This window comes from Rhinolophus ferrumequinum, chromosome 20 (assembly GCF_004115265.2).
Source record: "Rhinolophus ferrumequinum isolate MPI-CBG mRhiFer1 chromosome 20, mRhiFer1_v1.p, whole genome shotgun sequence".
Classification (NCBI taxonomy): Eukaryota; Metazoa; Chordata; class Mammalia; order Chiroptera; family Rhinolophidae; genus Rhinolophus; species Rhinolophus ferrumequinum.
The window spans coordinates 53,488,375-53,501,249 of record NC_046303.1 but is presented as its reverse complement, the minus strand read 5'-3'; the positions used below and the strand labels follow the sequence as shown (position 1 = coordinate 53,501,249).

General features: G+C 42.4%; 1 protein-coding gene across 4 annotated transcripts in view; it reads right to left on the bottom strand.

Moving 5' to 3' along the window:
• Positions 1-10,841, bottom strand: part of CDK13 (cyclin dependent kinase 13) — a 100,204-nt gene extending 89,363 nt beyond the window's left edge. For all 4 annotated transcript variants that reach the window (XM_033088464.1, XM_033088466.1, XM_033088465.1 and 1 more), the window contains exon 1: positions 9,257-10,841. In XM_033088464.1, coding sequence (XP_032944355.1) covers positions 9,257-10,473 — 1,217 coding nt within the window. In that variant the 5' untranslated portion in view covers positions 10,474-10,841. The remainder of the gene's footprint in view (positions 1-9,256) is intronic.
• Positions 10,842-12,875: the final 2,034 nt, after the last annotated feature.

Genomic DNA, 12,875 nt, shown 5'->3' with positions numbered 1-12,875 from the left:
GGCCACAGAAATGTTCTTTATCATGATTGTAATTGTGGTGGTTACACAAATGTAACTACTTGTCAAAACCCATTCAACTGTACAATTAAAATTGGTGAATCATACTGTATGTAAATTACGCCTCAATAAAACTGATTTTTTTTAATTGAATGTCTAAAACAGGTCCCATATACCTAAGGAGGGTGGGGGGAGAGACAACACTAATACAATCCTGGATGTAGGAAGTATCCATAAAGATAATCTCAGTGCTAAAGGAATTAATCACTCTGGATGAAATTAATGAAGGCTTCATAGATGACACCTGAACTATGGTCGGAAGAATGGGCAATAGGATTGGCCAACTGAGGGAATGACATAAACTAAGGTACAGGGGGCTTACAATTTAAAATAGTAAGGAGTCCAGACCCACAGATACAGAGAACAAGCTGTTGGTTACCAAAAGGGGGGAGGAGAGTAGGTGGAGGGTGAAAATAAAAAGTAAAAAAAGAATCTTGAGGTGTAATTTATCTTTTCACTCTTATCCCTGTTAAATTGCTCTACATCTGCCATAGCAGTAATTGCAGTGATCAGTGATTCAGACTTATTCAGCAAAGGGCCTTAAGTAGGTTAGGTTTATTATTAAAATCTCCTAAGTTTTTATTATTAAAGTAAGGGCTTTAGGCCTCCATGGGGCAGTCATACTAATGACTCTTGAATTATGAAGGGACGTCAGTCCCATCATCAATGTTTCAGTCATGAACAGCTGTAACTGGGAACTTATCAACCAATAAAACCAACCAGCATTCTAAGAATAAATAATCTCATTATAAGCAGCATATGCAGTGCTGTGCAACCTTTTAAAAAGCTTCCTTTGTTCACTGAGGTATTGCTTGTGACAGCAAATACTAGAAACAACTCAAATGTCCATCTGTAAGGGTCCGGTTCAATAAACTAGGAGGCAACCGGCCATACAATGGAACGCTATGCAGCTCTGATAAAAGGAGGAGGGAGCTCTCGCAGTACCAACATGGAAGATCCTCAGGACATACTGCTAAGGACAGAAAGTTACAAAAACAGGTTACATAACATGCAGCCTTTTGTATAAAACAGTAGGGAGGGAAATAAAAACATATATTCATATTTGCTTGTATTTACAAACAGCAACACTGAACAGATATGAGTGGCATATAATAAAGGGCAGGGGGAAAATTCTATTCACCCACATCCAGTGAACCTTTATCATCTCCCCCTTCTAAAAAAAAAGAAAATAGTAAGGAGTCCAGTTTATATCATGATCAGCATATACAGTAGGAAATAGGGCAGTTTAAATGAGTCTGGGGTGGGGGATCTTAAAAGCCCAGTTCAAGAATTTGATTCTGGGCCAGCCCAGTGGCTCAGGCGGTTGGAGCTCCGTGCTCCTAAACGCTGAAGGCTGCCAGTTCGATTCCCACAGGGGCCAGTGGGCTCTCAACCACAAGGTTACCGGCTGCGCCCCCTGCAACTAAGATTAAACACGGCACCTTGAGCTGAGCTGCCGCTGAGCTCCCAGATGGCTCAGTTGGTTGGAGCGCGGACTCTCAAACACAAGGTTGCCGGTTCGTCTCCCGCAAGGGATGGTGGGCTACGCCCCATGCAACTAGCAAGGGCAACTGGACCTGGACCTGGAGCTGAGCTGTGCCCTCCACAACTATGATTGAAAGAAACAATCCTGGAAGTACACACTGTTCCCCAATAAAACCTAAAAAAAAAAGGAATTTGATTCAGTAAATATGTTTTATAAAAAATGGTATTTTAAGATTAATTTGAATGCAGAAAACTGGACAGGCTCGAAGAGTAACAGCCCAAAAGCAAGCAGACCCAACAATAAGCACATAAAGAAGTTTCAAACTAAGAAGTTTCAAAGTAAGTGGGCTAAAGACCACTGCAAAGGGACCAACAGAACAAGCAATTTATTGGAAGTGGGGAGGGAGAAAAGATAAATATTACTAAAGTTTGGGCACTGGGAGAAACTACCACCACTTAAAACACATGTGTGCGCGCGTGCACACACACACACCAAAAACTTAAAACATAAACAAGGTTAAAAAACAAAAGACAAACTCATGAAAAATACTTGCTAATGCCACCAAAAAAGTTAATACCACTAATACAAAAAGGACTCATAAATTAATAAGAAAACAAACAAAAATGAATCAATAAGTTAAAACATCCAATAAACAGATGAAAATAAATTCAGCCTTATTAGCTATTAAAGAAATGCAAATGAAAACAATGGGTTAATTGACAATGCCAACTGATGTTGAGACTAAGGAAATGAACACTCCCACACTGTTGGAAAATACAAACTGGTAAAAGCCTTCTGAAGATGCAATATTCATATACTGATATGCCCAGTATATTAAAACTACTGGGCATATCATTTTTGGCCCAACAATTTTACTTTACCCCTGGGAAATCCAATCTGGAAGATATTATGGGACAAATGCACACAAAAAAATTTGCAATAAATACATACACAAAACAAAAATTAAAAACTAAGAGTCCAGCAAAACAGACTCGGCCAAACAAGTTATGTTACATCCATACAACAGAGAACACTAGGAGCCAATAAAAAGAATATACTATGAAGTACAGGGTACAAAATAGCATGGTAGTATGTTCTCATTTATGTAAAATCTTATAACCCTATACATACATGCATAGAGAAGTTGAGAATAATGTTCATCAAAATGTCATAGGTTATCATTTCAAGAGCTTGGATTCAGGGGGACCTTATTTAAAATCTTACACTTTTCTACACTAACGGAAAATTTCTACCATCGGCTTGGCCTCTATTATCCTTGCAAACAGGTGAAAAATAACAAAGAGCAGCATATGGGGAAAAAAAATGACTCCGAGAGAGATGAAATAATTAATTTAATGCTAGATAAATTAAGTTTGAAGGGTCAATCAACTACCTTAGTGAAAGTGACCCTATCCAACTGAAAATGAAGAAACAGAAAAGTGGGGAGCATGCCGCCCATTAACTATTTTCAGTTTTCAGTTTCTCTCACTATGCTTTCCATTTCCATTTTATATAAATTCTAGTTTTTAACCGAAATTTTACCCTCTAATCTACATTCATTTTATTTTTCAAATATATTAAAAACACTAGATTCTCTCACAATTTAGTTGTACACAGTTTGGAAATTCACCAAACAAAAACCACTGCAAACAATACTTCTGATCCTATTATAGCTTGATGCTTTTGCTTCCAATACCAACTTTAAAGCTTACAAATATCTACATATGAAAGCCAACCAAAAACTAAATAACAAAAACTTAAGTAATATTCACAGAAAAAGTACACAATAAAAGATTTAAATGACCTGAAATATGAATAGTAAGTAACATTAATTTTAAACTGGTTTTTCAGAAATAGCTACAATTCTTCAGCATTAGGAAATAAAACATATAGGTTACTCAGAAAAGTTTCACCAGAAAAACCAGATCATTTATCTTGATCAGTACAACAAGAGTAAAAATATAAACACCAGGTCTGATTTTGTTCTACTCACACTGAAAGCCAACTCCCCGCATCCCTGACTCATTCCAGTAAAGCAGAAGCTAGAAAGAGCAGATTCTTAAATTCTCTCCTTTTAAATCAAAACATTTAATTTCCCCATCCTAGAGTATACAGCAGACCAAAAATAGCAAGTTTACAGACACAATCAGTATCTGTGCAAAAGTTGATTTGTGCAGAATAATACTATTTCAATTAATTCAACTACTAATTACACTTCAGAATTTGTCCTCTAGAAGCTTATAATCTAGTAGGGAAAACACAAATGTAGCCATCCAAATAATTAAAATATGACATATAATTTTTTTAAAGCTCTAAACAAACATCAAGCAAAGTACTCTAGAAATATAAGAAAAGGAATGAAATATTTCTAGATGAAAGGAGAAAGGTCTCAAGATGGTGGAATTTGAGCTGGGTTTTGAGTACAAAGCTGGAGGCATAGAAGAGAAAAAGGAGCATTTCAAGCTAAAAGAACAGCAAGAGTAAAAATATAGAGAAATGAAAGTGGCTCTAAAAGATAGAATGGGGCAAGATCAAAAATGGCATTTCCTGAAGATTCATTAGACAGTTTGGACTTAAATCTACATAATGGCAGTGATACAATCTAACCACATTTTAACAAAACTTTCCTGATAAGGAATGAACTAAGAAGAAAAGAATGGATGAACAGGGAAGAAAAGAATAACAGAATAACAGGAAGTGTGATAAATAAAATGAGGGCCTGAACTACGGTGCTAGAAAGGGAAATGGAATTAGCAGTTAGAACAAAAATGTGATAAGGTCTGAATAGATGTAAATGTCAGGTAAAGTTTGGTCCGGGAAAGAGCAAAACACAAGGCCATCTTGAGAATGAAAAAATTAATTACAGGTTTGAAGACTTAAAACAGTTCACATAAATTTCCAACCCTTCTGAGCGTCTGTTTCTGCATTTATTCTAGTATCCTATATTTTTGACACTTTTTAAAAGCATTTTAAGAATTCCATGCATCTAAAGACACTCATGACATTTCTATTAAGTACACATCAAATCAGCAGCATTTTATGACAGGAGCTTCTTTTTTTTATTATTCTGGAATGTCTTTATTTTATATATTTTTGAACACCAGTTGTTAGGACAAAACACTAAAGATTCCATAATAGAGATACCCCACATTCGCTTGAAGTGAATATTAACAAATTTACTTATTTACATCTAGGGTCCACCCATCTTCAGATTCTCAGGGTCTCGATATTTTTCCATAATGCAGGCTTCTACAGCTTCTTTGTGGGATAGAACACTTTCACAGGTTCAGAGAGAGAACCAATTACGAGTATATGCAACAATTTACTGTACTAACTGTAACTGATCAGACTTGAGTGACTTCAGATCAAGATATTCCATTACAATATTCCATCAATAACTAAGTGTAATTAATGTCTTTAAGAAATGATTTTAGCATCATTTTCATAAAAGCTACTAATTAGTAAAGACAAAATAAACTGAAAGAATCTATAGAATTCGTTTTTTAAAATCCTCATCCCAAGAATATAGACAGAACTACCCTTCAGAACCACCCCCCAAAAAAACTTCAAAATGCTGCAAAGATAGCCAGGAAACAGAAATTAATACATAAATACTCAAATGGGTTGAATTTTAGCAAAACAGATCATTATGTGAGATGGTCAGCTCCCCTGAATGCCAGGTGAGGTTCAATACAGCATAATATCAAGTGCACGTACTTTAGAACCAGCTCTGTATTTGAATCTAAGAAGACCTTGGAACAAATCACTTAACTTTTTAGAGTTTCCGTTTCCCAATCTATCAATAGGAATGTCTCCAACTACTACATGAGTTTTTGGGGTGAATGTACACGAAGTATTTATCAATACTGGTACATAGTAGTATTTATCAATACTGGCACACAGTAAAACCCGAATGTCAGTACCATTCCCAACCTTTCCTACCTAAATACTAAACAGTTCCTCTCTTCGGTACACCCTCACATTTATTATAGAGCCAATCAGCAAAAATTATGTGACTTCCCACACCTCAATAATCAAGTAATAAAGAAAATATGGTAAACCGGTTTCATACGGGAAAAAGTAAAGAGGAACTGATGAAAAGAAAAGCATGAGCAAAGGACCAAAGATTCAGATGAAGGCAAAGAGCAGGTTGTAAACCAGGTTATCAATAAAATGGAGAGGATTTATTCTAGGAATTAACACCAAAAAAAAAAAAAAAATCAGCAATACCATGGTTTCAATACTAGTATTCTGGATGTGTATGCACTTCCTTAAAAATATCTACACTGACAGTTCATTAACATATAACATATTTTGCCATGTATAATGCACACTTTTTGCCCAAATTTGTGAGAGAAAAATAAGGACGTGCATTATACATGCGCAGCACTAATTCTGTATCTATATGGTTTTAATATTTTTATTTACGTTTATGAGTTAAAAACGTAACTCTAGAAATTAATAACGATATCCATACGCAAAATAATACCCTGGATTACGATCATCGATCATCGATCATCGGTTTTGTTGAACTTAACGACGAACTTGCAACAACTAAGAGTTCTTGGCCTTCTGTGATGCGTAAATATTCTAAATTTGTTACCGGTACATAAAATTTCTTGTACCTTGTATCTGTTCTTATGTTTTGTAATTACTTATTACATAAAATTTTTTGTACCATAACATATTAAAAAATGTTAAAATTCCTTTATAATACAAAAAACAAGTACCTAAATGTAAACAAATAAAAATTTGAATTAAAAAATTAAAAAAGATTATTTTTTCCCTGAAAATTTGGCCCCAAAACGTGGGTGCACATTATACACAGGAGCGCATTATACATGGCAAAATATGGTAAGCTCCAGGTAGGCTGGAAAAAGATCACATTGCTGTTTCCTGCAACACATGGTCTGTATTAATACTTACATAATCCAGGCCCACAATAATATCTCATATGCTCAGTAAACTCCATCATCCCTTCATCTACCCATTTAACAATTAAAAATATACTTGTGCCGGATACTATGCTGAGCACTAGGATTACAATGGTGGGCAAGACAGGCTAGTTGCCCTCATGGAGCTCCCAATCCAGCAGTCTATATTCATTAAACAACATGGGCCACCACAACATGGGGGATCACAATTACTAAATTCTGAAACTAAATAAAACTTTTTGTATTAAACTGGATAAGAGAGTTCAATTAATTGTTTCCTAAACAGTAATTATACATTTGTTATATTTAAAAATCTTAAGTTTTTCAATCAACTATTTTAGCTGTAAATTCTGGGCCCCACATTTTAAGAAGGACATTTGACAAACTAGATATAATGCGAAAAATCTAAAAACGTACCTTATGAAAAATGAGTATTTTTGGCCAAGAGAAAAAAAGACTCAGACGACATGGCAACTGCCTTTAATTCTAAAGAGGTAGCATACAGGTTTGCTCTGTATCATTCCAAAAGTTTAAACTTAAAGCAGTGGGTGAAAGTTACACAGAGAAGGGTTTCTGTTTCAATATGAAAAGTCTAATTCAAGCTATTCAACAGTATCTCAATCACATCACATTTCTGTAATAGTCTACACTATTTCTATACTTTGTGAAACATAAACTTTCATTTACTTCTTAAAATCATCCAAAAACAAGTATTTCCCTGTTACAGTTTAGGAAACTGAGTCTGCAAGGGTCTTGCTAAGACCCTGGGCAAACTAAGACTAGAACTCGAGTCCCAAATCTAATGGAACAGGCTGTCTTCAAAGCCATGTCTTTCTACTAGATGTATTCAGGCACATACCAAATGGCCAGCTGTCAGTAGTGTTGGCCAAAATATTCTAAAGCTTATTCCAAATACAACCCTTTAGAAATACTAGTGGTCAATATAAACACCATGAAAAGATTCAGTAATGAATGGTCCTCTAGAATGCAAGCTTCATGAAAGCAAGGACGTTGCCTTCTTCACTGCTATACCCCGGTCCCTAGAACAGTATCTGTCATATAATATGTGCTCAACAAATATTTGCTAATCATGAATAATCCTAATCATACATACCACTACTACATAATATAAACAAAACACATAGCACTAGTAGATAATAAAGGACCTTGCAAAAGTATCCAGCAACTAAAAGGTCTGATAAACACAAAATCCATTCTTAAAATTGCACCATATACTTAAAATTGCTATTTCAAGTCCTGAAACTTAACCTAATCAGTTTTCAAAAATAAATTCAATTGAAAAAATGCAAACCTTTTGGCAAACCTAAAATAACTAAAAGTAAAACATAAGGTCTTACAAGATGTAAAGGCTAAATCTGGTGAAATGAGTCTTCAGTGTTGACAGTCTTTGCTTAAAGCATCAATCAACTAGGATTTTAAGTGTGCTTGAACACTTAGCAAGAATGAAGAGATTCATACAGCTAGCTGTTTTGGTTTAAAGACAAACTCACATCTATAGCTGTACTCACATCATCACATCTTTACAAACATTTACCTGGCTGACATTTCAAAAACATCTGCTAATTTTACAGGTACATACATTGTTCTGAGATTCAATATAACTTGTACCTAGCATCCACTTGGCACTAATGAAAGTAAGACCAATACGAAAACCACAATCAATGCAAATGTCATTTTGTAATACCCTAAACTAAAAGGCCTAGAATTTCCAGACATCTTAAGGACTATAACATGCAAAAGTTATTTTTAATTCACACTTCTTAACATAGTATATATCAATGCTCACACTTTTTTTTTTGGAGAATACATCAGAAGGCATAACAGATATAGGGAAGATTTACTCCAATTTCACTAGGTTAAATTACACCTTTTGAAGATTTCTGAGCAAAGATCCTAATATTTAAAGGTCTACTTAACTTTAAAGTAAGTGTAAATAGTAACTTAACAGTAAATAGTGTAAAAGCATAAGAATATACTAAGCCATTCACTTGGTTCCACTGGATTACACCAACTAGATTACATTTATATGTTATTAGCAACTGGGTGTCATCACAAACCAACACAGAAACCACAATATTGTCATTTTTCTAATTTTTTTTTGAAATTACAACTTTGAAAGATGGTGTAAGAAATTATTCCACACAGGAATATTGCAAAATGGATTATCTTCCTCAGCTTCAGAATTTGGAACTTTATAGTTCTATAACAGCTTCCACATAAGCTTTTCTTACATATTAAAAGAACGAACTTTACAGAAAAGCTGCTTTTCCCATTGTTGTATCATATGACACACTTGCAATCTATATCTAACTGACATAAACACGTGATTCAAATTCTCCTTTACAATATTTAGCCCTAAACTGCAGTCCATTCCTAAATCTCCAACAATGAAACCTTGAGAGCTTTCAAAATTATCACAAATTAAACAGGCTGTAGGTTTACCAAAATTAGCTGCTGAAAAAACAACGAACTGAGAAAAACCTGTTCGTAAACTAATGCAACAAGTTTAAAACTCTGAACTCTTCCTTAGAAATCTTTCCTGCCTGAGCAAGGAGAAAAGCTCTGTTGGACCTGTTGCTTTGTCCCTCCAACCCCGTAAGAGGTGTCAGAGGCGCCAAAACGCCTCTCCCTACTAGAAACGCGTCCGAAGCTGAGTTTTCTAGTCTCGGATGGTTTGGAAGAGCCCAATCACCACTTTCCCTGCCTCCGGGACCTGGCCAGTCCAGCTAAAGACGAACGCACGGGACAGCGGGCTCACCTGATCACAGGGCTGTAAGGGCTCCGGGAGCGGCGCCAGCTGCTGCTGCTGTAGGGACTAGGAGACACGTCGCCGCCCCGCTCATACGAGCTGTGGCGGCTGTAGCTGGGGGAGCGCCGGCGGCTGTAGGGGCTCGGAGAGCGCGGCAGCCGCCGAGAATAAGGGCTGCTGCCACCTCCTGCCGGGCTGGGGGACTTGCGGCTTCTCAGGCTCTGCGAGGCCCTGTGGGACACCGGGCTGTCGTCCCGGCCTCCTAGGGGGCTCAGGGACCGCTGCCGTCGCCTGTAGGCCTTGGGCTCGGTCTTGTCCTCCCGGTAGGCCTTGGGCGGCTCTTTGTAGGCCGAAGGCGGCTCCTTGGACGATTTAGTCCGGCTCCGGTGAGCCTTCAGGTCTCGGTCCTTGCGGCTGCTACTGCTGCTGGACGTGGCCGAGGCGCTTTTCCGGCGGCCGCCGCTGCTGCTGCTGCTGCCGCTCTTGGCTGCCTCGGCCCGCTCCTCGCCGCTGTGGCTGTGGCGGCTGCGGGACTTGGAGGCCTCGCTGCCGCCGCGCTGCCCGTCCCGCCGCCGGTGCTCGCGGTGGCGCTCCTTGCTGCGGCCGCTGCTGCGGCGGCGGTCCCGGCGGGGCCTGCGCCCCGACCCCTCCCCGCGCCGCTGGGTGCCGGAGGAGGAGGCCGGACTCCCGCCGCTGCCCCCCGTCCCCCCGGCAGCCGTCGCCGCCGTTGCCGCGCTGGCGCCCCCCAGCAGCAGCCCCTGCTCGGACTGGGAGCTCACATCCTCGTATTCCACCAGCGGCGTCACACCCCCGCCGCTACTGGCACCGCCACCGCCGTCCTGCTGCGGCTGGGGCAGCGAGAAGACCCGACGCTTCTCCGCCTCCTGCCCGGCGCGGGGCCCGCGGCGCCGCTTCTGCCGCCCTCCTGGGCGCCTCTTGCCTCTCGCCAGCCGCTTGACCTCCAGAGGGGGGCCCGGGCTGAAGCAAGAGGAGGAGGCCGCGGCGGCGGCGGCTGCGGCGGCGGCGGCCGTGCCGGGAGCAGCCAGGAAGAGCAGAGGCGGCGGGGGCGGCGGCGGTTGCAGGAGCTGCGGCTGCAGGAGCGGCAACAGCAGCGGCGGCTGCTGAGGGGACAGGAATCGCCTCCGCTTGCGGCGTTCCTCCAACTTCTTCTCCGCCCAGCTCAGGCCCCCGCCTCCCCCCAGCGCCGTGTCCGAGCTGCTCGGCATCGCCTAGAGCTCGCCGCAGAGCGCGGCGCGGGTGCGGCCTCTCCCCGGGTCAGATCCTGGCCATCTCCCGCTCCGGAAACGGGAACAGCAGCGGCTACGGAGGGACACCGAGCACCAGGGCCGGCCGGGAGACACGCCACGATAATCCGGGTCGGGACTCGGGTCCCTGGGTTCCAGGTCACAGTGGAATACGCAGCGGCCTCCAGGCCTGAGGGAAGCAGGAATCCGGGCGGCAGAGCTCCCGACCGTGCCCGTCGTCCTATCCTCAGCAGCAAAAACACCAGATGCGCCGGGCGCTGACCTGCGGGGGAGTCCGGAGTCCTCCAAGTGCCCCCGGGGTGGAGGAGCGGCCTCCGCCGCGCTCTCAGCTCAGGCAGCGCAACGCGGAAGTACCACCTTCGTCGCCGCTTCACTCCATCGCGCCCTGACGTTGGGTGCGAGTTCAGGGGAGGGGAGTGGGCGAGACAACAACACGCCTCTGCCGCCTCCTCCTCCGCGTCGACGTCGTCCTCCAGCGGTGGTGGCGACACACGGCGGGCGCCTCTGAAGTGGCTTGGGCCTGACAACTCCCGGCCTAGGGCCTCGCGCACTCTGCTGCCCGCTGGGACGGCCGGCGGGGCGGGGCAAGGCGGGGGCGACCGGGCTGCGGCTCTCGGTTGGGGCAGCGAGTGTGCGGGGCTGGGCGGGGGTCTGTTTCCGGGGAGATGGGGGTGGGGGGGGCCTTTCTGAGTCTTTGGCGGAGGGTATGGGCCCTGACTTTCTTCTTCCTTCGCCGCCGCGAGCAGAGGTGGCGGAGCTGCCCCTATGCTCCGCTCCCCCCTCCCACGAGGAGGCTTCTGGTGTGCGCGACCGGCCCCGGCTCGCTCCTCCCCTTCCCTCTCCGCTCCTCGTCAGGAGGGAAGGCGACGGGACTTGCTGGTTGGACCCTAACCTCCACAACCCCTCCCTCTCCTCGCTCTTTCGGCCTTTCCCCTAGGCCCAGACGCAAGGCCAGGAGCGCGCACGCACGTCACGCTCCGGGGAAGCCGAGGGTGAGCGGTGTCAGGGGACAAGGAGGCGGGAACAAAGTTGCCGCGCACCGGCGTGCTCGCTCCCGCCAGCGATGGGCTTCCGGGCCGGAAGTGGCGTAACAGTAACCGCTTCCGGTGGGGGTGGGACTATGTGTGAAGAAGGGTTAAAGAAAGGAGAGACTTCGTGCACCGCCCACTGCTGTTGCTTGAGACTCTCGCAGCGATGGTACGCCGGTTGTGCCTGTTCCTTGCGTCCAGCGCGCAATGTCTCTCCGATTCTCCCTCAGGCGCTGCATCGCCTGCTTGTTGAAAGGTCACTGCGAGAGCCAAGAATCTAGAGAGACTGAGGAGAAAAATGTGTTTTGTGGCCTCCTAGACTTGGTAGTCTCCCATCATCTACTTTAAGCCAAGCCCAGAGGTTGAAAGAGCTGCGAGAGCAGAAGAGTGGTCACCCTGCAATAGAAGACAGATGTAGCTTTAAGCTTAAACTGCCTCACATACATGGAAGTTCCAAGGCCCCATCTTAACTTAAAAACACCTTGGGAATCTCTGTGTCAAGTTTAGATAACATCGAAGTTCACTTTTTTCTAAAAAAGCCATAAATTAATCTGGGGACTAAGTGTACCATCAAAAGGAACTATTGAAAAATCTTGGAATTATTATTACCAGCGGCCTTGAAGTGCAAATATCTTGCTCAAATGAAGGCTAACCTTGCATAAAAAGAATGAAACTAGACTGCCATCTCACCAAATTCCAAAATTAAAATGGATCAAAGACCTAAACATAAGACCTGAAACAAAAATTGCATAGAAGAAAACATACGTACTAAACTTGTGGACCTTGGATTTAGATAGGATTTTTATGAATTTGACCTCAAAGGCAAGGAAAGTAAAAGCAAAAATAAATGAATGGTACTATATGAAATTAAAAAGCTTTGCACAGGAAAAGAAATCATCAACAAAACAAAAAGGCGACCAACCAAATGGGAGTAGATATTGCAAACAACACCTCTGATTAGGGGCTAATATCCAAAATACATAAATAATTACTACAACTCAACAACAACAAACATCCACTTAACAAATGGGCAGAGGACACAAACAGACACTTCTCCCAAGAAAACAAATAAATGGGCAACAGATACATGAAACAATGCTCAACTTCACTAGCTGTTAGGGAAATGCAAATAAAAACCACAATGAGATACCACCTCACACCTGTTAGAATGGTTATCATCAACAAAACAAGTAATGACAAGTGTTGGAGACATTATGGAGAAAAAGGAACCTTCATACACTCCTGGTGGCAATGTAAATTGGTACAGCCACTATGAAAAACAGTATGGAGTTTCCTCAAAAAATTAAGAATAAAATTACCATACAACCAGTAATC